General features: G+C 50.3%; 2 protein-coding genes across 2 annotated transcripts in view; one reads left to right on the forward strand and one right to left on the reverse strand.

The window, feature by feature from the left end:
• Positions 1-4,206: 4,206 nt before the first annotated feature.
• Ppif (peptidylprolyl isomerase F) lies at positions 4,207-10,660 on the forward strand. Its single transcript, XM_050138042.1, has 6 exons — positions 4,207-4,494; positions 5,818-5,848; positions 6,421-6,509; positions 7,810-7,906; positions 8,536-8,611; positions 9,767-10,660. Exons 1-6 carry the CDS (start codon positions 4,303-4,305, stop codon positions 9,900-9,902), a joined length of 621 nt encoding a protein of 206 aa, XP_049993999.1. The 5' UTR covers positions 4,207-4,302; the 3' UTR covers positions 9,903-10,660.
• Positions 10,661-21,589: 10,929 nt separating this feature from the next.
• Positions 21,590-27,408, reverse strand: part of Zcchc24 (zinc finger CCHC-type containing 24) — a 51,208-nt gene continuing 45,389 nt past the window's right edge. The window contains exon 4 of the mRNA XM_050138040.1: positions 21,590-24,123. Coding sequence (XP_049993997.1) covers positions 24,010-24,123 — 114 coding nt within the window. The 3' untranslated portion in view covers positions 21,590-24,009. The remainder of the gene's footprint in view (positions 24,124-27,408) is intronic.

A 27,408-nucleotide genomic window follows, 5' to 3' on the forward strand; every position in this document is an offset into this window, starting at 1 on the left:
AGCAGGCTTATATGGTGCTCAGCTATTGGAGGCTATGTGGCTGGGGACTGGCGGTATAGGTTCTGTAGGCCAAGAAGGTCTGAACACGGGAGGAGAGTACATGCTGTGCACTGAATTGGGCCTGGGTTCAAGTCTAAATCAACCTCCTGGGACCCTTCTTTACAGAGTTATCAAAACTAGCTGAAGCTGGGCAGTGGTGGCACACGCCTTTAATTCCAGCCCCTGGGAGGCAGAGACAGGAGGATCTCAGTGAGTTCAAGGCCAGCCTGGTCCACAAAGCAAGTTCCAGGATAGCCAGGACTATCGCACAGAGAAACCCTGTTCTAAACAAACAAACAAACAAAACGAAGACTGGCTGGGCTGGGTGTGGTGGTACACAACTCTAATTCCAGCACTCGGTAGACAGAGGCAAGTGCGTCTCTGTGAGTTCAAGATCAACCTGGTCTACATAGTAAGTTCCAAGACAGCCAGTGGTAAATAGAGAGACCCTGTCTCCAAAAAACTAGACTAGCTGGGGTCATGAATCTATGTGACTAAGCAATGCCAGGCTAGCTAAACAAAGGCTATGTGGAGCAATGGTATCTGTGACCACTCTACCTCAGAGGTGTCACATAGACCCACTAGATCCTGCAGAAAGATAAACAATTAAGATAAGATGGCAAGAAGTCCACTTTCTACTTCATCCTAGTGAGACCTTGGATGAAGAGTTAACCCTCTCTGGGCCTCCATTCTTTCACTTGTAAGACAGGGATAGTAATCCCCAGTGCTGTCCTGAGGCTAGGGGTGTCGTCTTGATGCAAAGCCTAGTATGGTGTCAATAAGTTAGCTGCTATCCTTAAGCAACTCAGCTTAGCCTCCCTATACCTTCCTCCAGCACCCCCCTCCCCTTCTCCCAATTTCCTATTCATTTCCTTTAGAGAACCAGTATAAATTGGCTTTGTGCTGAGCAAGAGGCAAGTCTTGTTTTGCTGAGCCCGTTCTCCCTGCCTGTGCCCATGTGGTCTCAGCCAAGGGCAGCTGGTGACGCAAACCTGCTGAGATGGCAGGTCGGTAACTGTTAAGGATGGAGCAGTGGATCCTCTAAGGGTTGCGCCTGAGGTGGGATGCTTTCGGGATTAGCTACCTAGAGCTGCAGTGAACCAACACTTGGTGGCTTCAAATGACATATATGCATTGTTCCAGTTTTTGTAGCTCAGGCGTCCTGCCATGGGCCACCTGGGGCCGTCTGTTCAGGAGGCTGCAGGCCAGAGTGAGCTGGGGATGTAGTTACCCCAAGGCTCTTCTGGAGGTGAGGGCCAACTTTCAAACACATACGGTGATTGGAAGGCTGCAGAAGACACATGTCCAAGATTTTGCATGTAGCTACTATCAGATTGGCTCCTCTCTACAGGAGCCCCTGCTAGGCTGTTTGTGTCTCTCCGTGATATGACAGAGAGTGGCGTGTGTGTGTGTGTGTGTGTGTGTGTGTGTGTGTGTGTGTAAGAGAAAGGCACATTCAGAGGAGAGAGAATGAATGAGAGGGGCTGAAGGAACAAAACACAAGGTCAGAGAAGAAATCACAGATTCACAAAGATCTTGGGTGCCCCTTTTCCACCGGCTGTGCTCTGGTCATTATGAACATTTGGTTAGATCAAGCCCACCCTCACAGAGCTGTGTGAGTCTCCCGGGGATCACCTGAAGCAGTGTACAGACTGCCTGCCTCCACAGGGGTGGGGTGGGAAGAATAACTTTCTGAGTCTGTTTTCCATACAGTGAAAAGAGCTCTGCTAAGCTTCTCTGCAGCCTCCCCTGCCATGACTTAGAGCCCCTATGTCCTCCATGAAATAAAGACGCAGCCCAGGCCAGCTGGCCTCACTGGCTGCATGTGGATGACTAAAGAATAAAGTCTACACTTCCATGTGTAGAGCCCTCAAATTCAATGTGCCAGGTGGGCAAGAATGGGACTGGGATTCCCCTAGGGGAGTCCTGGATGAGAAGGGGAAAACTCAATCATAAAACCACAAAGAACCCCAAGTAAGGTCCCAACATCATACTTTCAAATTCACCCTTCTATCGGGACATGGTGGGATGCCCTATAACTACAGTGCTCAAGAGACAGGAGGATCATAAGTCTGAAGCTGGTATGGGTTACATAGTGGAAGGAGACTGCCTCAAAACCCAAGAAACCACTGCCAGTAAGGCCTGGACAGGAAGGCATTCATTCATTCACTCACTCATTCATTCACTCCTTAATTTCTCACTCACCCGTTCATATGTTCAAGTCCCATCCGATTTGACAGGAGCACTTCTTTGAGATATGAATTACTCACTGCTCTGTGCAGATGAGGAAACTGAGGCTCAAAGAAATGAAACACCTCTAGGAACCTACACAGCCTTCAGGATGGAACCACCCCCTGTGCCCACAGAGGGCACCTGCCGTCACCCTAGCACTTGCTGCAAGTCTCTCTAGACAATCCCCTGCCGCACACACCTGCCTGAGCCATCACGCTGCACCTGCCTTGTCCAGGTGTTGGATATGTTTTTTTCATGGCTCATTTCATGCTTAATTTTATTTTAAAATGAATTCCCAAGCTGAGCAAGGTGGCAAACACCCGAAGTCCCTGTGCTTGGGAGGCACAGACATGAGAATTTATGTGAGTTCAAGACCAGCCTGATCTACTTAGTGAGCTATAGGCTCTTCAGGTCTATACAGCAAGACCCTGTCTCAAACAACCAAAGAAAATCTGCCTGCCTCAGTGATGGACAACTGGGGTGGGGTGGAGGAGTGGGCGGGGCTTTCTCTTAAAGGGACAGGACAGACCATTATACCTACACCTTCAGACTAAAGACTAAAGTACATATGTTCAGACAAACATACATGCAGGCAAAACACCCATGCCCATAAAATAAAAATTAAGAGGAAGCAGTCTGTGAGGTTGGGTGAGGTCCACCCCTAGACTCGGGGTCTTGGAAACAGCCCACCATGCTAGTAGCACAAAGCATTAGGCTGACAAAGCATTGGGCTGTGAACCTTCACAAGAGGGGTCCAACTGGTATGTGTGTGTGACGCAGGGAGCATGTCCTGACTTCATGGATTTGCTTGGACCAGCCTGCCTGCTGGATGCCTTCCCACAAGCTGATTCTTAGATGGGGCATGCCAGGCTCCCCTACTCCCAAGGCTCAACTCCTCTCCTCTTGTCTCTTAGGCTACTGAGATCTTGAAGTAGAAATCCCTCTACCCACCCAGACCCAAATTACTCTGAAGCCATACCCACATCGGTTAGTCTAGGCTAGACCCATCACTGTTGTCCACAGCACAGCGTTTAACAGTAAACAAACGCTTCTCTCGTTTATTTCTCCCTAGGACGGGTGTGAATAAAGAGCAGGGTAAATTTCCCAGTGCCCCCTTGCAGAAGTGCTGGTGCAAGCCAGCAGTAGGGAACCAGGGGTCTCTAGCGCTAGCCGAAACTTTTTCTCTCTGAGCCTTAGTTTCCCAACTGTAGACCAAATATGTTGGCTGGCTCTCGTGCCCTCGTTTCCCGGCATTCCTTTGCTTCCCGGGCTGCTGTTATGCACAATTCAGAAGGGCTTGGATCCTTGGCTCTGGCTCTCCTGCACCGCCTTTCCTTTTGCATCATGCACTGCCAACTTCCTGGCATCCCTTAAGATTGGTTGCTTAAGTTACCTGCAGGTACAGTACAGTTGCCAAAGAGGTGTATTCCAGGTGCTAGTGGGTGTAGACCTAATCCAGCACCTTCCCGGCCTGGCTGCAGGTGGTGGAGACAAGGGTTGTCAGCGCGAGCGGAGGAAGAGGATCATCCTGAGACTGAAGCCTGGCGGATGCACCATTGAGCAAGCTGCATTTTCAGTCCTGCTGGTGGAGGGTTGGATCTCTAGCAGCAAAAAATCTGGAGGCCTGGGGTCACTTGTGTATGTTTTAGACGGTATCTTTGCTTGTCGGTTCTTTTTATTATCTCTCCCTTTCTAATCCACCTCAGAACATCTTTCTGACTCTCAGGGTCAGCCTCTCTCTCGGTCTAGAGGCGCTTTCAAAGGACTTCCCGCTCTGTGTGCGCTGATTGGGGGTTGGGGCACGACTTACGAACTGATTGTGTTGCCCAATGGAGCCAGCAGGAGTCGCAATCGAACAGGCTCTGAGGGGGCGTGGTGGAGGCGTAAGTGGAGGGGCGTGGTCCCGAAGCCAGCCGACCAATAAAAGCGGCGGGCGCGTGGCCTAGGTTCGCTTCCTGGGTCGTGTGACCTTGGTTGTGGTTGCAGCGCCTTCTCCTTCTTCCTAGCGCGTTCTCCCGATCCACGACCGCGATGCTGGCGCTGCGCCGCGGCCCCCGCCTGATCGGCCTGCTCTCTGGCCAGCGCTCCGCAACGCTGCTCCTCTCCGCGACCCGCGCCTACAGCGACAGCGGAGCACGCGACACGAACTCCTCCTCTCGGAACCCTCTCGTGTACTTGGACGTGGGCGCTGATGGGCAGCCTCTCGGCCGCGTGGTGCTGGAGGTGAGGACCCTGGACCCGATCGGCCCGGCTTGGGCGTAGGGCAAACTTTACTTCTTGGCCACCGTTCTGTGCCTAGCACGCGGGGTGACCTTGGGCCTCTCACTTCCAAACCCTGGACCTCAGCTTCCCGGTCTCAGAGAGGCGACTTCAGTTAAGTTTGTTCCAGGGCGCTTCCACACTCTGAGGAGTGTGAAGGCGAGGGGGTGGGGTGTGGAAAAAAAAGGTCAAGGTCAGAGCGCGCTGAGTATCAGACTCCTGGCACGCCACGGCCGAGGTTGGGCTTCTGAGACCCTCTGCGACCGAGGTGGGACCCAGAGCTCTGAGGTGGGTGTCTCAGGTCCAGGTGTTGCCGGGTGCTCACGTAGTGGCCTGAATTTAACACCCCACGCACTCCCGATCCGCCCCCAACTCCGGGCGACTTAGGAGTAGGCCTGGGGAATGCTAGTGGGAAGGTGGTTCGACCGGGAGCCCAATCCAACACGCTCTCTGAAGTCCACACTCAGCGATAGCTGCTGTTCCACCCTTACTTAAAAAGGAAATTAGGAAATAGTCACTAAGGTGGGTCTGAGGCCCTAGTGCCTTCAGGCTGTTCCACTTTAAACAAAGGGACCGGTTAGTGTTGACTGACCGATTTATTGGGATGGGGGAGGGGGATGGTATTTATTGCTAAGCCTGTTTTCCCATCTCTAACTCCTTTTGTTGAAGAAGGATTTTCGATGTTATTTTGTAATGTTTTTTCGAGACATGATTTCTCTGTGTAGCTCTAGCTGTCCTGGAAACTGTAAACCAGGCTGGCCTTGAACTCCCGAGATGCCACCTGCCTCTGCTTCCAGATGGCTGGGAAGAAAGACATGCACCAGCACCAAGGGATTCTTAAGAGAAGCTGAGAGGCAAGAGGCAAGAGGCAAGCGTGGATGAGGCTACAGTCTTTCCTTAACTGTCCCCTCCTTCCCTTTTGTGTGCCTCAGTTTCTCTCTGCACTGAGGAATGGCAGCTGGTTCTAACTATGATACTCTTGGTCCAGGGACTCATGCTGAGGGCCACCAGCTGCCTCTTCTGACCCAGAAAGTGGCCCTGGATGACACTGGTCTGATAGATAAGAAACCGAGGCTGCCTCCAGCAAACCATGGGTTCAGGAAGCAGCTGCCAGAAACGATAGCTGCTTTGGCTATTCTAGAAGGGTTGGAGGTCATATAGGAAAAGAATGGTCTTGTGGTTCTTTCTCATGGTGCCTTGACAGCTGGGTGTGAATGGCGAGGGGGTTCTTTCCTACACCTGCTTCTGGACTAACCATTCTTTTTCTGTTCCTTTTCCTTCCTGTAGCTAAAGGCAGATGTTGTGCCAAAGACAGCAGGTAAGGCAGAGATGGAAAGTGAGCCAGGCAAGGCCGATGGGCTTAGAGGAGGGGTTAAAGCTCAGACTATGATAAAATGAGAGTTTCAACCTAAGCCCAGCCGCTGGGTTCCCTGAGGCAGCCTTTTGTCCCTCCCTTGCTGTCAGCTCTGCTAACCAGTCCAAGGGTAGCTAAACATCGCAGAACCAGGGGACAGCCCGTGAAAGCTCCCAGACATAGCTTCCAACCAGTTCCAGCATGAAGGCGCAGGTCAGGGTTAGGTACATAGTCTGTGGGCTGCTTGCCCTGTTACCCTGGCTGGTGCATTGCCCTGGTACCCTGGCTGGCCCAGCTTAGAGCTTGTTTTCTTGTTTTCTAGTCACAGTGTTTGCTACTGGGTCAAGACAGGGAAGGCAGTGATCAGGAATGAACTCACAAGGCGAGGCAGGGTCCTTCCACGCACACAGCTGGGGGGGGGGGGGGGGGGGGGGGGGGGGGGGGGGGGCGCGCGGGGGGGGGGGGGGGGGGGGGGGGGGGGGTTGGCAGGGAGGAGTGGCCTGCCCTTAACCTACCTCTCCTCCCTCTTTCTTCAGAGAACTTCAGAGCCCTGTGCACTGGTGAGAAGGGCTTCGGCTACAAAGGCTCCACCTTCCACAGGGTGATTCCATCCTTCATGTGCCAGGTAACAGTAACACGGCCTCCGCTGTGAACGGAGCTGGCAGTGGTGATGCCCAGGATCACTAATGAGCAAGCAAGGGCCTGGTGCCTGGAAGGGACACAGCAGAAGGCTGCCGATGGGGATGGATCTTAAGGCTTTGAAGGGGTACCGGAGTAGAACAGTCTCTAACCTTAGCATTCTGTGTGCCCTTGAACACTGAGCATGGGAGAAGAGGGGAAATGGGAGGAAGGCGGCTAAATCAGGATTACACACGCTTGGACTTGGAGTTGCCTTCCTAGTGAAGGGTTTTTCCCAGTTAAATGAATGCATCCTTTAGTCACATGTTCTTCCTGTTTTGCATACATGTAAGCATTGCTGTGTCAGGTTTGGGATAGGTGTTTGCAACAAAAACTTCTTGGGCAACACAAGGTCAGGGTTAATGAAACCAGGAGAGCTAGAGATGGGCATAGATGTCATGCCTGTCTGAAGTTCCTTCTGTCTATTCTTCCCACTGTAACCAAGTTAACAGGAGGTTGGGACTGTACCTGCTGACACTCCGTTTACACATTGCGTATGAAGGTGAGGTGGACAGGGCTCTAGCTGAACCCAGCCAAGCTCTGTGACCTTTCTGCTGCAGAGACTCCCAGCTCCCCCTGGGGTTGGTAGATGAGGTAGGCACTAAGGCGGTAGCTGGAGTTCAGGAAGGGACTTGAAGTTTGGGAGAGCTCTTTATGGCTTGGAGTAGTGGCCTCTAGAGGCACAGGCAAGATGACTGGGGAAGGCTTATTGGTATCTGTGGATGCTTTAGCTGGACAGAGCAGCTCACACCTCTCACTGAAGGGTCCTGTCTCAGAGAAACCACAGTGCGGCCATGACTACCAGCTGGGCACAGAACTGCTGCTGTACTCTGCTGTTCAGGCTCTCTGAGGAAGATTCCCAGCTCCCCTGTGTCACGTGTCTGCAAAACCTTTGGACTTGACCTTGGGGAGAGTGATGCTGGGGCAAAAGAGGGGACAGCCTAGGGAACTGGTCTTCCCCTCCAGCCCAGCTCTGAGACCAGGACCTCTGGTCACCTGCTTGTGACTCTCTGAGGAATTGTGGGTTGAAAATCAGAACACGTCAGGCATGTGGTTACTGAAAAACTAGCTTGGACAAGAAAGCAGACTTGTTATGGTGTGGTTTTAGCTTTGCCTGTTTTATCTCAGGCACTGGATGGTTGTTGGCCCCTTTGCCTGAGGTGGGCCTTGGGTGGGTTGGGCTGCCTTTTCAGGGGACCCACACTGCCAGTTCTGTGGTAACCAGTTACAAGGTATTCTCTGTGCAGGCTGGTGACTTTACCAACCACAATGGCACGGGAGGGAAGTCCATCTACGGAAGCCGCTTTCCTGACGAGAACTTCACACTGAAGCATGTGGGGCCAGGTATGTGGGACTGTGAGCCCCTCTCTAGCGCTCTCTGCTGTTCCGTGCCATCTGGATGCTGCCACACCTGGCCGCCCAGGGAAGGTGTGGTCACAGCTGCCTGACATCCTGGCATGCTCCTTCTGTTAGCATCCAGGCAGTTCGGCCTTTCCAGCTCATTGGGTTTCCCTAGGACTTTCTCACTTTTAGCTCTGTAAAAGCCAGACTTTCTGTTGTAATTCCAGTACTTGGGAGGTTGAAACTGGAGACCCTAAAGGTTGAGGCCATCTTGGGCTACATTTTGAGACTTGTTTCAACAAACAAAAACCAAATTTCCCAATGGAAACTTGGTTGGGGAGTCTTTAAGCAGAACCCAAGGCAGAGTGTGGGAAAGTGTAGAAGCCATATCCTGGGATCCACTGAACACTCGCACTGAGATCCCTGCAGCCCTTCCACCCCAGCGCCCCCCTCCGTAGAAGACTAGTTGGCAGCCAAGGCACACAGCTCCCGGGTCTGGATGTTAGCGCTGCTTCCCTCTGGTTCCTGCATCTGCAAGTTCACATGTCCTTGATGAATGTGAGCCATCTGTTCTGAGCAGCGGCTCTGAGGTGGTTCCTCATCTGACACAGCCCCCTCTGCTGGTCCCACAGGTGTCCTGTCCATGGCGAACGCAGGCCCCAACACCAATGGCTCTCAGTTCTTTATCTGCACAATAAAGACAGACTGGTGAGTACTTCACACTGTAGGACCTCGGAGAATGAAGCCCGAGGAGGTCTGTGCACAGTCGGAAGGGCAGTGTGCAGCTGGACCATCTGCTCTGGTCCAGCGACTTGCTCCTCACTGTACGTCTGTCTGAGAGACAGGGAAAATATTAAGGGACAATTTGGGCTGTTCTCTGACTATGTCACACCTATGCTTCCCAGTGGTGCTGTTGACGAGAATTTGATTTGTGTTGTACCTGCACCCCCACCACACACACAAAAGGGTTCCTCTACCCCCCCCACACACAAAAGGGTTCCTCTACCCCACATTTGGGAAGGTGCATCAGTATCACTGTCTGAGTAGAAGCCATTTTGCCTGGCTTAACCTGATGCTTTCTTGGCTTGCTTCCTCCACAGAACATGCTTGCAGACTCCTAGCTATTGAGGCAAGTTTCCTTCAAACACCGTTAGCACAGCCGCACACAGCTCCCCACCTCTCAGCCCCCTGCTGTGTAGAAATGCCTTTTTCCTGGTAGAACCTCCACTAAACAACAGTCCTCAGTGTTCCAGCCCTCAGGTCCCTGGACTTGAGAGGCAGCAGTGAGAACTTTAGAAAGCCCGCGTGCACGACTTGAAAGAAACCTAAGTGACAGGGTGGCGTTTTCTAGCCTCTGTCGTCCAAGCTATGCAGGGCTGCCAGGACTGGGCATGTTGTTGCTGGCTCCACACTCTTTGCTCCTGTCATGGAAGCCTTAATGGGCTTTGCAGTTCTGCCCCTAAGTCCCTTTTGTGCTCCCGGAACTCAAAATCAGGAGCTGCTCAGCACCAGGCTTCTCCCACTTGACCCGACTCTCAGTTTGCCTGCTGAAGTAGTCTGTTGGGACAATGTCTTACCTGACTGTTTGAGCAGCTCTGTGCCCGTCATTTTCCTGGGCAAAATAAGTAAAGCTCACTTCTCATAGGTAAGGTCGCCAAGATTCAGATCAAGGTGCCAGGTCAAAGCCCAGGGTGACAGAACCTGCCCAGCGTCCTCTGGAGTGCAGCTGGGAAGCTCACAGAGCTCAATTAAGCTTTGGGGGGGGGGGCTGTTCCTTTGAGAATTAGTACCTTTGGCAAATAATTCTATACAGGGTAGCCAGGGTGCTGGGTGTGTTCTCACTTAGTTCAACCCTCCTCACAGGCTGGATGGCAAGCATGTTGTGTTCGGCCATGTCAAAGAGGGCATGGATGTCGTGAAGAAAATAGAATCTTACGGCTCAAAAAGTGGGAAGACGTCTAAGAAGATTGTCATCACAGACTGTGGCCAGCTGAGCTAACGCACAGCCACGGTGCGAGGACAGTAGCCGCAGGCTGTGGGTTGATTCACCCAGGTGCTCCAAGCACAGGTGTCCCCTACTGAGTATGAAGAAGGCTACTCAGGCACATAGTCCTTCACAGGACCAGGCTGCTCTCAACTGACTATCCTTCCTCAGATCCTGTTTCTGGGCATCAGTGTGGCCATCGGGCCATACAAGCGTTCCCTTGATTGCCATTCATGTGTGCCTTGGACATTGACCTGCTGACCAGTTAGCATCCAGGGAAGGGTCCTAACTGTTTCCTTGACCAGTGGGGACAGCAGTTACTTTTAACGTTGTCTTCCTCATAGAAGCGAAACTGTGACACTAACTGCACTGTACTGTGTGTGACCTGCGTTGGCACAAGCCACAATCCCCTGAGCCTGGCTTCTGATACATAACTCAGGGCTCTTGTGAAAGTTTCGAGATCAATGCCTTTCCTCCCAGTTACTGTGAATCCTGCTGGTTGGCTGCTGGGACTTTTGAAGGGAGCCCGTGGGACAGAAGCAGCTGGACCTGGGGGCAGACCTGTGAGCTGGGGCTGTCTGCTCAATGTGAATTCCTGTGTTGAAACCTGCCCATGCGCATACTGTCCTGAGGAGGAACGTGTGTCCTGGCAGGCTTTGCTTTTCCTATATGTTAAAGAAAGCCAATTTGTCAGTGATAATATATGTAAAGATTTCTGGAACGGTCCTTGTGTTCACCTCAAATGTGCTAATAAATCCTGTTTTCTAAAAAAACGTCTCTGGGTTTTAGAAAGAAATCTGAAAGTTAAGTGTTTGGGTCTTATTTGCTTTGTGACAAGGTCTTGCTGTGTGGGCTAGACTGGCCTAGAACTTGCTGTCTAGCCTTGGCTAGCTTCAAACTCTCTTGATCCTCCTGTATGCTGCTGGGATTACAGGTATGTACCCTTGTATCCAGCCAGAACCAACTCAAGTTAGCATGTGTAAGGTTCTGTGCTTTGAACTGTTTTTCGTTTGTTTTGTTTTATGGTGCTAGGGCCTTTGTACATCACGGCCTACCCTCAGCACAGCACTGAGGAATTCTGTGGAGAACATCCCAGTTACTAGCTCAGAGACCTGTGAGTACATCCTTGTTGCCGTCTGTACTGTGGAGATGGTCCAGCGGATCACAGTCCCCACAGGCCCCACCACGAGCCCTACCTCCAAGCGGAGTCCCAGCTCTGCTCAGTGACCAAGCTTCAGCTTCCCTCAGCTGCATAAAGTGTGCACGACACCTAGATCTCACGGGTGTGGTCCATGTCAGGTGCATGGCCTTGGGCCTGATGTCATAGCAAGCTCTGGGTAATGACATGACAAGAGGATGACATTTCCCATGTGTCAGAGCCTTAGGAAAGGGGTCTTGCTAAGCAGGGAGCTGAGATTACCGAATGTTAGGGGTGTGTTTCCCTGTTCATGCTGGGCTGAAACTTGGAATTCTTCCTATTGCTGTATTCTCAAGGAGGGCAGGATTGGGGTGAGCAGATGACTAAGAGTCCCTTAGGTGGGCAGGGACATTCCTAGAGGAGGGATTTGGGCTCTGGCTGGGGTGAGTAATGCATTCATTCAGTGTACTATTCCTGAGTCAGGTGTTGTGAGGTTATGGGTGACCTGGTCACTATGAGGTCATGGTGGCCAGAATCAGAATGAGTCAGTGTCAAGGAGTTTCCATGAAGTCAGAGCTCAGCTCCACAGGTTGGGAGCTTGATTGGACTAGTAGTTTCAAAGCGGTTCTGAGAGCATCCTCAGAATGCCCAGGTGCGATGGCATGGACCCTGAGGACTATGTCTACCAGTTACCCTCCAGTTCTTTCTTCAGTGGGACTGCCGAGGGAGTTCACTTGAGAAGCAGATCTCAGCTAAGTGACTGATAATCGCACTTGCAGGGCCACAGCTTGCAGGTGAGTGAACAGGCCACGGGCTGGATTGTGATCATCTGGAGAAGGCAGTCAAGGCAGCTGGCAAAGGGCAGAACCCTGAGTTGTGTGCGCAGAAGGCACACACGAAGAGATTCTTAGAGAGTCACATAGGTACTTCACCACAGAGCCCTGGCCCCCAGCACCTCAACCTTTTTATTTTCCATATTGGCTTTGAAGTTGCTTTATAGCCCTGACCAACTTTGAACTTGTAATTCTTCTGCCTCAGCCCCTTGAGTAGCTGGGATTAAAGGCCTGCACCCATCCCCCACCTGCTTTAAGCAACTTATTTTAAAAATAAAGTGTTTTGAAAGCATTTATATATTTATTCATTTTACAATTTATGTATTTATCTTTTTCTGGTGCTACTTGGTGAAGTCCAGGCCTTACCGATGCTGGGTAGATGACCTTCCAGAGCACAGGTCAGAGGTGTGCTGCTGATGCCTCTGCAGTTGCCTGCTGACCTTGGGTGCTCCAGGTACCAGTTAAAATGAAAGCCAGCCTCCTTGGGCCATGACCTACCTGCTGTCAGTGTCTGAGGGGGTCTTAGAGTTAGAAGGTGGGAGGACTTCCGGTTCCTTCTCACTGAGGATATGTGTGCTGTGTCTCCATCCAGCGGAATCTAGGGGTACAGCAGGCATGCAAGAATTTTCTAGAAACCACTCCCCAAAGGCAAAGACAAGGCCATCAACCTCTGCTGTTCTCTCAGCACTGCAGAGCCCTAACAAGGTTTTGGGGTTTTTTTTGTTTGTTGTTTTTTTAAGTACTTACCATTTTAAGTAACACCGAAAACCCCGGCTTGTTGCTGGCCATAGCCCTCAGTACCTGATGCATACACCAGTATCTCTGAGTACCTAATGTATACATCAGTATCTCTGAGTACCCAGTGCATACACCGGTATCTCTGAGTACCCAATGCATACACCAGTATCTCTGAGTACCCAATGTATACATCAGTATCTCTGAGTACCCAATGCATACATCAGTGTCCCTTAGTACCCTCAGTGTCTAAAGCACACATCAGTAGTCCTCAATACCTAATTCATACATAAGTGGTGAACCTACATGTGATTCCTAGATGCCATCATATAGACACCTTATGTTTTCAAAAACCCCAAACATCAGTTTTCTGAGATACACAATAGCTTTTCAGAATGACTTCACTGAGGTAAAAGTTGCATACAGTAAAATTCACTCATTTTAATTGTACCATCAATGATTTTTGAAAATCACATCTGATTAATGGCCATCAGTTAAGACAAAACCTCACTGTCTTTACCGCATCTTCCCTACATCTCTTTCTAGGCAGCCACTGAGTTCCATCACCATACGGTGAACTTGGCCTGTCCTACGAGTTGGTGTGAAAATGGTGTGAAACAGGAGTCACTGTTTTGTTCCTGGCATCAGTAGCACAGTGCACGGGAGACTCTAACATAGTGGTTTTCAACCTGTGTGTTGCAAGCCCTTTGGGGTCGATGGACACTTCCTCAGGGGTCATACATCAAATATTTACATTATGATTCATAACAGTGGCAAGGTTAGAGTTACGAAATACAAAGAAAATACTTTTGTGAGCCGGGCGATGGTAGCACACGCCTTTAAGCCCAGCACTCGGGAGGCAGAGGCAGGCGGATCTCTGTGAGTTCGAGACCAGCCTGGTCTACAGAGCTAGTTCCAGGACAGACTCCAAAGCCACAGAGAAACCCTGTCTCGAAAAACTAAAAAAAATAAAAAAATAAATACTTTTGTGGTTGGGGGTCACCCCATGAGGAAAAGGGTCACAGCGTTAGGAAGGTTGAGGACCACTACTCTAACATTTGTCTGGGTTCTGCAGGGCTTTGCTTCATGAAGAGCAGTTTCTGTGAATATTTCCTAGGTGTAATAAGGCATGCTACTCACAAACCCCATTTAAGTGCAGGACCTCTCAAAAGAATCAGAGCTATTTGTGTGGCCAGCGTGAACCAGAAAGCCAGCTTTAAAGAAACCATGCAGTTTTTTGCTGCTAATGCTGAGTCAGGAAGCCTTCTTTTTGATTCTGCTCACCGCCAGTAAACAGAACCTATCTGAAAAAAAAAATGCAGCTACCAAGAAGCTGCAATTGACTCCCATTTTTGTGGGTCTAGAAACCCTTTTGTAATTTAAGTTTTCTTAGGCTTTATGTGGAAATTCTTGCTCCACATTGGACACCAATTTTGTACATAGAGACCATTCATTCATTTCCTGGTTGCCTAGACCCAAATAATCACACAGAATCTATATTAATCGCAACACTGTTTGTCCAGTGACTCAGGTGTATTTCTAGCTAGCTCTTTTCTTAAATTAACCCATTTCTATTAATCTGTGTATCATCACGAGTCTGTGGCCTATTAGTAAGGGTCCGGTGGCATCTTTGTCTTTCGGCAGCTACAAGGTGTCTCTGATTTTGCCTACTATCTATCTATCTATCTATCTATCTATTTATCTATCTATCTATCTCCTGCCTGGCTTTACTCTACTAAGAAATTGGCTAAAACAGTTTTATTCATCAACCAATAAAAGTATCACATATATAGAAGAACATCCCATAACTATTGACATTCCATTATAGAAGGAGGGAACAGAGAGAATCATGGGAACAGGGAGAATCATGGGACCCCACTCCTGAGTATTCAGCCACTTTCCCAACTGGTTGTTTGTAGCTTTGTTCTAATTGAACATGGCCTTGGGGGTCTCAGGAAAGGACTCTGTTATAAGCTGGGGAACTCCATCTGTGAAGCCACAGGGAAGTCATCAACCTATATTCTATACAGACCTTCCACTGTGGCCAGTGGGTCATCCATACTCCTGACCATACTTTTTCTCCCATGCTCTGCAAGCAATCCTAATACGCATTGTTTCCCCCCAGTTGGATCTTTGGTGGAGTCAAATTCTGGTTTGTCATTGGGATTATAAGTGAGGGAGGCATTACTTAGTTATTCCCAAGGCAAAAGTTAACAGCATATGGGTATGTAAGTATCTTTGGAGACCACAAGAGGGGGTGCCAGATCCTCAGAAGTTAGAGTTGCATGTGGTCGTGAGCCATCAGACATGGGTGTTGGAAACTGAACTCAGGTCATCTGCAAGCAGCATTCTTAACTGCTGAGGCATCTCTCCAGTCCTTGCTATGAGCTTTCTTTATACAATGTTGAAAACGTTCAAGAATTGGCTCTGGGCATGGTCACATATGGCTGTGACCGTATTAAAAACCATTCAATGTGTGAACTGAATGGAATGTGAATTGTTTCTTACTCAGTCTTCTTAGAAAGGTGTCTTAGCAGTGTCTTCTCATCCTCTTGATATGCAAGATGCTTCCTCTGGGATCCTTCTGTCCTACTGAAAGATGCTAACGTTTGACCTACATATGAGTTCTGTGGAGGGTCTTCAGTGTCATCTTTCAAAGTGTATTTCATGATATTTTTAAAAACAATTTATGTGATGGCGCATCAGGGCTATGTGTATGAAGGCACCTGTAGAAGCCAGAAGAGAGTGTCAGGTCTCCTGGAACAAGAGTAATAAAAAGTTGTAAGCTGCCTGATGGGTGCTGGGAACTGAACCTGGGTCCTCTATAAGAGCAACAAGGGCTCTTAACTACCGAGCCATCTCTCCAGACCCAGTTATGATATTTTTACACAAGGAAGTCAATTCTCCTCAGACACAAGTGGGTAAGGGGCAGACAGGCATTTAAAAGTTCAAGCTGTTGGTTTTCTTTGAATCCATCCACGTCCCCATTCCAAATCTTAGGATCCCATTCTTTATGCTCTCTCACACGAAAATCTTGATGGGACCGTGAATTCAAGACCTTGAGGGTTCAGCAGCCCACACAATTAAGGTTTTGTTTCATGTTTAGTGAAATCAGCCCAGTGTGTGCAAAGGAGTCTCTTCTCCTTAGAAAAGACTTTGGGTCCTCAGTCTGTAATTTTTGCTGAGAACTGTTTTGTATTCTCTTGGTAATCAATCAAGCATCCTCAACTCACCCATCACAGTCCTTGTGGTCATCCTTACTGTCATATGGTCAAGTGCCACAGACAGCTGGCCTTTCAATATACATTCTTGTTGCTTAACCATAGGTGACACCATGATTAATTGTGATGTCACTGCCTGCCGTGGATTTCTGGCTTGTCGTTTCCCACTGGCAGGTAGTCCAGCTGTCCCTTCAAAAGCATAGCCACACTCCCAGATCCAGTCTCTGTGGGGCTTTCCTGGTGTTGAGCCTACAAGTTGGGACCCAATCACGAGATGTAAACAGCACAGTTATTTGGATAAGGAAGTCAGTATCTAAGGGAAACAAACGCTGAAGATCTTCTCCCTTGGGGCCTTCTGCTGATGGACAAAGGAACACGCCAGCACTTGGTTAAGTGAAGTCAGGCTCAGTGCTGAGGACAGGTGATGCTGATAATGAACTAACAAACGAACCCATCAAGGACAACCTGGTAGTACAGGCGCCTGCGCACAGACAAGCGTCTGTAAGCCAGAGAAGGAAATCTTTTGTCTTTCACAGATTCAGCTGTTGCCAGCAGGAAATTGTACCTCTCAGATTCAGCCACCAGAGGACAGCAAAGGACCAGCTAATTTGTACAAATGGGCAACCCCCCCCCACACATCCTCAATCTCCAAAGCAGAAGAAGAAATTCTTTTTTTCTTTGTTTGTTTTTGTTTTTGTTCTTTTTTTGAGACAGAGTCTCTCTGTAGCTTTGGAGCCTGTCCTGGAACTAGCTCTTGTAGACCAGGCTGGCCTCGAACTCACAGAGATCCGCCTGCCTCTGCCTCCCGAGTGCTGGGATTTAAAGGTGTGTGCCACCACCGCCCGGCGAGAAGGAATTTTTGACTGGCCTGTGAGTGGTGAGAGGACAAAGAGCACAGTTTGAATGTCTTCCATGACTTGCTGGGCAAGGTTTTTTTTTGTTGTTGTCCCCTCCCCCCCAAACTTAACAAGGAAACAGGCAGCAGAATGGACCTAGCAGGGTGTGTGCCTGGTGAAGGGAGAGTAACAGCCTGTGGGCCAAGGAGAGCTGACAGGTCCAAGCTCTGTCTTCCCTGAGCAATGCAGGAAGTCAGCTTGCCAGTGGACAGAGTGCATGAGGGAGCACTGGGGTCAGGACAGAGTGCGGGGGCTGGGGAACGGACAGTCAAATCCAGGGCCTGCAGGAAGCAGAGCTCTGACCTGAGGTCTGCTGTTCCCTGAAGGCAGAGGTGGAGAAACAACTCTGAGAGGTTTTTCAAGTCTCTCAACTTTTCCGAACCTTGGCTTTCCCACTGTAGGTTTCAACTTACTCTGACCCCCATCTCACAGTTACTGCCAGGAGCAAGAGGGACGATGTGTATGAACTGGGTAGCCCAGGGTCTGGCACACCCCCCAAGTGCCCCTCTACATCTTGCGCCCGTTCTTCCTGGCTTGACTTGAAGTTTACCTCTGACCCAGGTGAGGGAAGAGCGGCGGAGAGACAGCACAGCCAACCTGTTACCAGACCTGCGCGGAGCCACTGCCATCTTGTTTGCCAGTCTCCTTCCTATGTTCCCTACCTCCGCACTCTGGGTTGAAAAAGCAAGCCCAGGCATTGTCTCATGTGAGCCGGGACACTCCAGTATCCAGTAAATGTGACCCCAATGACATCACGGCTCTCAAAACAGAATTCCTTCGGCTGTGGGTGAGACTTCTCACTATGCTGGGCTCAGGGCCCAGGCCTGGCTTTCGTCCCTATCTCCTATCTTCCATTCCTGATGAGGCCCTTACGGCCTGTGGGAACCGTGGTCGCTGCTTCCACAGGAAGTTCATTTCCCTTGTGCTCTGAAGTTTCCTCACTTTTGAGAGAAAACACTGGTTAAGAGGGGAATGAGAGGGCTTTCCTGGGCATACAGGCTGGTAGTCTCCACCTTCAGGAGAGGCTTGTCATCAGGGAAACAACCCCCACCTCCCAAGGGCTATCTGCTGCAGACAGCTAGCTGGCCTGCTGTGTGTTTGTGTGTGCTTGCTCGCAGCACAAGTGGAGGAGGGGTGGGGCTGAGAGTGGGGCAGGGGAACCAAGACCTCTAATATCTCCCCTGGGACTCTGGCATCAGGATAGATGAGGGAGGAAGTTTTAAGGAAATCTGAGCCCAGGACAGGCTGTTCCTAGCTGTGGCCAGCGCTCTGAGGGAAGAGCTGACTCCCGAGAGGAAAGCCCACTCCACTCCTCCCTCTCAGCCTCTTCTCTCTCTGCCAGGACAGCAGGCTCAGGCACCCTGGCCTGGTAGCTGTTTGGATGTCCAGTCCTTGTACTTCCAAGGCATAGGGAACTGGGGTCAGGATACCAAGACACAATGGCGTCTGCTTGCTAATCTTACAGAAGATCAACTCAATTCTGGGGTACTTAGCCTGGTTCAAAAGAAGCTGTTAATAATTTGAGACCCCACCGCAGTTGTAGGCATCAGGACCCTCCAGTCTCAGTTTCTCCTCCTACCCCATTGGCATAGTCCACTCTACTCTGGCCCCCTCAACACTATTTGAAGGGTATACGAGACTAGAAAGCCCAGATAGCTGTCAGAGCCTGGGAGGAAGGGGGCAATTAGCCCAGTGGGTGACATCAGGAAAGACTTGCCTTTCTGGGCACCCTAGCTTATTCCTAGAGCTGGGCTGGTTTCTCACATCCTTCCAAGATCCCTTCTTTGGTGACTGCTGCTCTCCTGGGCCCCTTAGTGGCTGCTGCCTCTGGATGTGAGCATTAAGTCCAACCGGAAATCCTTCCTGTCCAGGGGAATTATTGATTTCCACAGTTTCGGGAAGTGTCGAAATCCATCCTGTGTTTGCTTTGGGTTTGTTTTCTTTCCATGGAGCCCAAAGTGCACATATGATGCATGCACACACACACACACACACACACACACTGGGGGGGGGGGGGAGTGACAGGAGGCTAAGCCAGAAAACTGAAAGCCAGCCTGGAAGCTTCAGGCTGGGCAGCTAGCACAGGGATCCTGGGTTCAAGGCTCACTCCCCTTCCCACTCGCTCATGTAGTGTGAACTAAGTGTTGCTGGCTAAGCAGCAGACAGTGGGACCGAGAGGTCACCTCCCCTGAGGGAGTGGGGCCTCAGAGGGATGGGTGATGGGGGAGGACAGGGCGCTCTCTGCTTGGCATCCTTCTAGGTGCTAGTTGAGGTCCCACCAGTTGGCATGTGACTAGCTGCAGGGTCATACACAGAGTCAATCTGGCCAGGTGGTGGTGGCACGCGCCTTTAATCCCAGCACTTGGGAGGCAGAGGCAGGCAGGTTTTTGTGAGTTCAAGGCCAGCCTGGTCTACAACACTAGTTCCAGGCCAGCTAGGGCTACACATAGAAACCCTATCTTGAAAACAAAACAAGATTCATTCTGTCCTTTGTCCACGCTGTGGTGTGGGGTCCCTCCACTCACCTGCTTGGCTGGACTGATACTGTTTCCACGCAGACCCCAGCCTGCCTGGTATTTACACACCTAAGGATAAGCAGGAATTCTCTTTGTTACTCTGAAGGAAAAGACTTGGTGACTTCTAGGGCTCACCCAACAGCACAAATCAAACAAGGCTCTTGCTTCTGGAGTTAGTTGTCTCTGTTGTTGCTGGTCCCCTCCCCTCCCCTTTAGTTTTCTTAGCCCCATCTGGAGTCCAGGGTCTGGAGGCAGGAGCTTGCCCACACATATGCACTTTGACTTTATTTAAATTTAGTAACCTGGAAACTTAAAACTCAAAACTGGGATTTCCAGTTTTACTCCCAATCCCCTGCCCACCAGGCAGCAGTAGTCTTAGCTAGTAAGCTGGCTCCAGACAGGAACTGAAGGCCCCTCTTCAGCAGCCCCTCACTGACAGTACTATTAGTGCCCCCCAGGACCATAAGGGGATTCCTCAGACCAGGTGCTGCTCAGGGTACACAGTGCACCCAGGGGTCTTTAAGAACCCAAGGACACGTTCAGACCAATGTCTTAGCATTGCTGTCTCTGTAGGTGACGGGTGAACAGCAAGACTGAAGGGAAGTACCAATGCTTGGCCAAGAGGCTTCATGGACAAGCAGCCTCTCGGGGTGGTGCTTTATTCCTACAGACGCCAACCTGTGCCAGCCCTGTCCAGTCCTGGCCTTGATCAAAGGAACTCCCTGCTCCCTCTCCCCTTGCTTGCATGCGATAGCCAGTGTCTTGGACCCCAATCCTGGGCTCACATTCAAACATGTGCAGCCACATCAGAGCCCAGGGCTGAACTCTCTGAGACTAAGTTACTCCTATATATGGTTACCCAGGAGTGGGAGTCCATCTGAGTTCATGTGTGACTTAATCTACTGACAATCTCACCCAGTTGGGGCCCCGCATGGGGAGAGCCCTCACTTTAGAAAGAGCATTCACTTGAGGGCAAAGGACTGGGAGGAGGCAGGGCAATGGTGAAGGCAGGGCAAGGACAATACGACCAGACTTGGGGGAACTAAATGCCGCCCAAGTTCTTCCCACCCCTGCCTTGTCCCACATCTGTGAAAACCTCCAGCCTCCCCCATGCTCCTTGTAAACAAACTCACAAGCCTCCTTCTTTCCAAAGTTCTTTTAATACAGCACAGAAAGGCTATATTCTCATAGGCAAGCCGTATATAGAGTCTTCAGGAATAAGGCACACAACGGAATGCCACCCCGAGGCCGGCCCTTCAGGGAAGTCAGGAGCCTTCTCCACGCACCCTCCAGGCAGGGCTCACGGGTTCTGTTTGTCTTCTTAGCTGAATGCACACACATGAACAGATACAAACATGAACAGGGTCACCTATTGGGGGTGCAGGTGTTGGTACAGAGAAGTTGGCCATGAGAGCAAACGATGATCCTCATTGCCAACTCCCAGAAGCTGCAACACCCCCTACATCACTGTTAGTTGTTGCACTGGCTACAATGTAGTGAGGTTGGATTAGACTTTTGTTTAGAGTAGATTCAAGTCCATTAGATGCTAAAAGGCAGGCATAAGGGCTCAGGTGAACAGATCCAAGTTCAAAGAGTATGGGGCTGGGAGTCAGGGCTCGGGCAGGTGAGGAGGAAGCCTGCCTCCTGTTTTCTTGTACCTGGTTGGGTCTCGCTGGCAAGGCCAATGGGCTAGCAGACCAAAGGACTCTTTCATCTGATGTGTCCTTTTCCCTTGCCCATTTCCTGCCCTCCCCTAAAAAAATTAATAAAACCATAATAACAAGATAATAACACAAAGGTGCAGGAGAAAAGATTACAATACCATCTGCCAACCTCAGAGCAAGAGGCGCAAAGGATCTCTGTTCCCTTTTTACCATGTTGTCCATTGGTAACTCCCCTTAACAAAGCAATATTTTCAAAATACACAAAGGTATAAATACAGGACAAGAGCATATTAATAAATCTAAACACTTGAATAATATACTGGCTGCTTAATACTGATATTTTCATCCAAGGAAAACAAAATAGAAAAAAAACAACATAGCTCAAAGGATTACAAAGTTTTTTTCCTCGTTAGAATTATGTACCAACTTCATATAATAATTCTATGTAGATAATATTTCCTTCTTAATGGAGTTCAGTTGCCTACTTTTTACAGACCAAAGCATAGAAAAAAATAACAAGGAAAAGGAAAAGTTCTCACTATATATTCTCTTACAGATCAGCCAGACTTGCAAAACTCCATCTAGAAATCCGCTCAATATGGATTGTCCTCTCAAAAGCACTGGCATTTTTTAAAAAATGCCTCTTCTTGTTGTTTTCAATTTCAACAATATCAAGCAATCTTATTTTTCTTTTCTCTAAAAAAAAAACCCTCAAATATATACAAACAAAAGTTACTATGAAGAATTTTGGGGGGAGAGGCTACTAAGTTCAGTGTCCCAAGAAAAACTGGTAACCGTGCAGGAATTTTTAACATCTATGAATTTTTTCCCAAAATACACACATAGCATTTTTTTTAAAAAAAGAATTCTGTGTCAAGTATAACTCAAAATAAATACAAATTCACAAGTAGAGCTATTGAATACTTCATATGGGGTAAACACCATTCTCTCGCTACTAGATCGCTAGATCTACTGACTGCAAGCGATTGTCCCTTTTGAATGTAGTAAAACCACACACTTTCTTGTCTCCTGGGCTCCCAGACCCTCTGAGCATTAAGTCCCCCAGCACCCAGCCTAGATAGTGGTATCTTTTGCTTGCCTCAAAAAGGTCACAAGTTCAGCCAAATTATTGCAAGGCAAGACTAGAGAGGAGCTGCCTGAGTCAAGAGGGCCTGGCTGTGCACAGACTCAGTACAGTGACCAAAATGGTCACCTGTCCCACCTTCTGCCTACCCCGACTTCCTCTGTTGCTGGGCTCTTTGAATCTTCACCCCAGCTCACCCATGCCTAACGTGTCCTCATTTGGGACACAGCACAATGCCCACTGCTGTAAACACTCTCTTTAGGGGCCCAGTGGGATGACTGACAGAAACAGCCCTTTTCTACGCGACAGGAAGCTTGGCATGGGGCAGCCCTAGTGTGGCAGCAAGGCTGGAAAGTCTTTGGTGCTGGGTGCTCACAGTCTGCAGCCCAGCATGCCACTCCTAGGCAGCAGGGTGGCAGCTAGTGCCCTGGACTGCCACAGATATACCTTTGTTAAGTGTTCAGAGGGTATGTTCTCCCAAAATCTATCCTGCAGCTATCTGGCTGCAGACACGCCCACCCGTCTCTTCCACTCACTCCCTGGACCCTAGGTTAACACTTCACTGTGACTCCTCAGTCATACAAAGCATCTTCATTTGAAAACAAAGGGCAACTGGGCACCATGTGTAAACACTGAATTTCAGGCCTATTTCATGGTCTGACTTTTTTTTTTCTTCTTCTTCTCCATAATGGCATAGTGTTGGGGCAAAGTCAAGCTACTCAGTCGTGGCAGCTGGTGAGGAGGAGAAAGACGAGAGAACGTGGCTTGTCACAAGGAGAGGGGGCGCCGCTGACCCTGGCCAGGACAGCGGTCCTCCCGGGCCATGTGACATGCCAGGAGGTTTCTCTGCCTTCCTGGAAAAGTAGGGAATCACTATCCCCAGCTTCCAAAGGAGAGGTTCTGTGGCTCATTTTAGACTTGCCCAGTGTGAGGGGCTGAGGAGACCTGGGAAGGGGATCATCTTCCATCTTCTCAGGGGATTGAAACATCAGACAAGGATGGCTGCAGGAGAGGACCCGGCATCACTCAGCCTAAGTGGCTACCAGGAGCAGAGGTTTGGAAGGCAGTACACCTGGTTGGCTAGGGGCATCCCATCCCGCATCCCATCCCCCCAGTGATGCTCTGTGTTCCGGAGGCAACCATCTTTCTTCTAGAACACCAAAGTTTACTGGGGCCTCTGGTGGCACTTTCTCACTTAATGAGTGGGGAAACTGAGGCTGGAGATGAGATGCCCTTGTCCCAGGTAGCATAAAGTAGCTCCAGAATGCCAAGACCTGCATCCTCCATGCTGAAGCAGGCTTGCAGCTTTTGTGGAGTGCATCCCTGACATGGATGGAAGGCTAAGGATGAGAAGAGAGCAGCCGATAGAACCCAAGCCTACGGGACAGTCTAGGGGAGGTCATGGGAGGTGATGCCTGATATCCCTAGGATGTTTAATGTCGCCCTGCCTGCCAGTTCCATTGGCAGGGGAGGCTGTATTTAGCTACCATTCAGTGACATCAGGGGTGGTCAGATTTGGGACTCACTGTGGGCCCAACAGACAACCACTCCTCAGCAGCTGCTAGAAGAAGTAACTGCCCTCTGTGACTACAGATTAGGAATGAAACAGGAATTCCCCAGAGTGGCTTTTCATAGGAGGCAAGCTGCAAGGCTCTGGGTGGGATAGGACCTGGCTGGTCTTGGAGGGAAGACTTCCCACAGGCCTCAGGATTCACAGTTCACTGGTGTACTTGTGGCAGATACAAAGCCACTCAGTCCCAAAGACACTCGGGAAGAGAGCCTGTGAGAATACCAAGACTTCCGCTGGCCTCTGTCCCTCTACAGAGTCCAGGCCTCTGGTGAAGAGTCCCTGAACCTCCTGTCTCTGCACCCTGTCCAGAGCAAGTCAGCCACACAGTTAGCACATGAAACAAGGACATGAGCCTCCTCTGCGTAAGCCCACAGGCCTGTGAGGTCTCCTCAGGTATAGGGACATTCAGCCCCTTGGGCAGCACAGGGAGGTGGTAGCTGAGGGGTTCTGCAGTGGCAGCCAAGGTCACTGCACACGACGACAGTAGTAGCCCAGGACCTTGCACTTTTCACAGAGGTGCTGCGGGTGCTCCTTGCTCTGGTCAGATACATCCAGGCCATCAGGCTTCTCCAGGGGTCTCTGCAAAGAGAAGAAGGAACAGGCCGAGGGGAGGAGGGAGAGGACCGGCAGTTACGGAGGAAGCTCAGCCAACGCTTTGGTACCCCACCTTCTGCCCATTTGCAGACACGTGTCCAGGAGGCTGAGGTAAAATTTCTGGGCTGACTAGAGTCAAGGCAGGGGTCTTAGACCTGGAACCATAGGCAGATAAGTTGCTTGATCTGCAGTCCTCTCTTGGCAACTGTCCCCTGAATGAAGTTCAGAGAGCTCCCAAATCCAGCCCAAAAACCAATGCAGGACTGGGATGCAAAGACATCTGCTGGATGAAGAAACTGAGTCTCAGGTGAAGTAAACCCCACCTCACATCTGTCCCCTTGTCAGTCCAGTGGCCTTGGGACTCAAAAAATTATCCTGGACATGGGTACAACACTTCAGCCCAAGGGGCAACAGCTCTTAGTTCCAGAAAGCCAGTCTGGGGCCTGGGGCCAACCCAAGCCTAGCGCCTGTCCCAGTGTCTGCCCATTTATTGAGTGACTATTAAACAGAGCCTCTTTCTTTCTTTCTTTCTTTCTTTCTTTCTTTCTTTCTTTCTTTCTTTCTTCCTTCCTTCCTTCCTTCCTTCCTTCCTTCCTTCCTTTCTTTTCTTCTCTCTCTCTCTCTCTCTCTCTCTCTCTCTCTCTCTCTCTCTTCTTTTCTTTTCTTTTCTACTTTCTTTCGAGACAGGGTTTCTCTGTGAAACAGTCCTAGCTGTCCTGGAACTCATCCTGTAGACCAGGCTGGCTGTGAACTCACAGAGATCCACCTGCCTCTGCCTCCTGAGTGCTGGGTTAAAGGCGCGCTCAGCTGCCTCGTTGTTTTCTAATGGGGAAACTGAGAGAAAGGAGGCAACTTGCCAGGCCTGTTGCACCACTTGTGCGGCTCCTGCCGTCTGTAAAGCAGGCTGTTACAGTGCTTATTTGCAACGTTTGGAAGGACTCCGAGAGAGGCTAGCTGTTGGTAACCTGGGCTGCATTAGGCACACACAAGTACCTTTCTCAAAATTACATGTATTTACTTGTGTATGTGTTAAGTGTGTGTGTGTGTGTGTTCACACGTGTGCATGTGTGCCACAGCCTGAGTGTGGGGGTCAGAGGACAACTTGTAGAAGTCAGTCCTCGTCTTCCACCATGTGGGTCCTAGGGACTGAACTCAGGTCTTCACACTTGGTGGCAAGACCCTTTCCCCTGAGGCATCTCACCAGCCCTTAGGTTTTTGGACTTTAGACAGTTTTGGGTTTCCCTGCCTGCTCTCCCTCCTTACCCTACCCACAAGAGTCAACAGAGACCTGTAGTCATTGCAGAGATCATGAGGCGCAGCTCCGGAGTGCACAGCATGTCAGATGGCAACAACGACTCTGTCCTTCCACCCCCAGAATGACAACTGTCTGCAGAAGGATTCTCTGCACGGACTTGGGGGGCTCAGAGGAAGCTGGTCAGGGCCAGCTGGGAGCCAGCTGGCAAAAAGAGGGAAGCAGAAACTATAGACTGACATGGGGCTTGAGGCAAAGACCCTTGGGTCCCAGTGGCATGCCCAGCAGGGTAGACTGTCCTCAGCAGTAGCAGGCTGTTTTCTCCTTATGGTCCGGGACTTGACCCAAGCTGACACACAAAGCAGTTGGGCAAATGGAACGGATGGTTCTGTAAGCTGAGGGTTTAGGCTGTAGGTGGACAGGATTCTACTTTTTGGCTGCCCCGGAAGTGGGTGTCTATAAACTCAGCCTTTTAAAGCTTTAGCTACAAAGGAAAGAACTGGAAGGAAGAGAGCCAGGCCTTGGAACTAAGGGCCTTCCAGAGGACTGGCCTCACCTATTCTATCCCAGCAGGGGAAAGGAGAGTTTGATTTTCCTGCAGGTCCCAGATGGGAGGAGCTCCGCCTCCAAACACTGGCTATGTGGCCTTGGCCTGGCCACCTGACCATCCTCGGACCCCATCTCATTCCCTCTTGTAAAGGGGGTGCCTTTTTCAGGGAGTTGTTCTCAGCAAACCTAGCGAAGGCAAAGACTAGCTAGAGGAATGGTCCTTCAAGGTGCTGGTTTATTTTGTTTATTTTTAATATTAATGGGAGGGGGCAGTGACATAGGGTCAATCCAAGTAGGAGGTGGGTGATCCCCCTGCCTTTCTAGATGTCCCAGAGAATGGGAGCCAGCACTAACCTCTCTCTTTATGAGTTTGCATGCCCCCAGGGTCAGGAAACTGAGTCTCTGCTGGCTGAGCACAGCCCCAGGTCATTGTATGCTCTGTCTGAAGGACTCCATCTTGAGCTGGAATCTGGATCTTTATGCGTTCATCTTGGAGGTCTGAGCTCCTGTGCTCCTGTGCTCTTTGCTTGGCTCCCAAAGAAAGGCATGGCTATAGGAGCCCTGACCTACCTCACACCAAACCCAAGCTGATGTTTAGCCATTTTCCACTGCTGCCCACACTCCACTACCCCCAGCCTCCATGAACCAGTCTTCTAGTAGGGCAAAGAGGGACAGGAGTGAACCAGCCTCTAATGCCTTGACTCCTGCTGGTTTGGGCTTTGTGTGGTCAGGCCATGTAACTCAGGCTGACTCAAGGGCACAGCTTCCATGGGAGTGGTGGCTTACCACAGATGAGGAAACCTTAAGCTATTTAAAAGTCTTGTCCAGAGGCCTCCAGAGAGGAGATGATGAATGTCAAGCCACACACTGTTGGGAATGCTGCCTGTCCCCATCCCGGGACTAGCTCTAGATCTCATGTGCTCTTCTAGCCTGCTCCAGATCCCTGTCTGTCTCCAAAGTAGCATCCTTCCTATGAGGCGGCTCCCACCCCCGTGGTCCTGGCCCCTGAGAACTCACTAGTGCCTGCCTTGCTCCGCCCACCCCGCTGGGCACTGCTTTCCTGGGTGTCATCCCAGGGGTTGACAGAGGTCCAGCGCTTCCAGGGATGAGGGCTGAGTCAATGAGGAGAGCGGAGAGGCTTGAAGGGCATTCTGGGAAACCGCTCCTCTGCAGTGTGTCCTCGGCTCATGGTATCACAAGTCAAGCTGCTTTGAACAGTACTTCTGCCATACCTTGACTGAGAGCTGCCACCTCAGCTTGTCTTTCTGCAGCCTGCGCTAGAGGTTAGTGACAGGTGCTGTCTTTGTTTAGGGGTGTGTGTGTGTGGGGGGGGGGTTTCTATAACCACAGAGTTCCACAAAGACTTCCTAATATCTGTGTGGACCGTCAGCAAACCACTTCATCTCTGCTTGTCTCTCCTCCATACAATGTATCTGACAGAGAGTGTGTCCGATGGGGCTGTAGTGGAG

Source organism: Alexandromys fortis, unplaced genomic scaffold (genome assembly GCF_014885135.2).
Source record: "Alexandromys fortis isolate MF-2015 unplaced genomic scaffold, M_Fortis_MF-2015_v1.1 scaffold_14, whole genome shotgun sequence".
In the NCBI taxonomy this organism is placed as follows: Eukaryota; Metazoa; Chordata; class Mammalia; order Rodentia; family Cricetidae; genus Alexandromys; species Alexandromys fortis.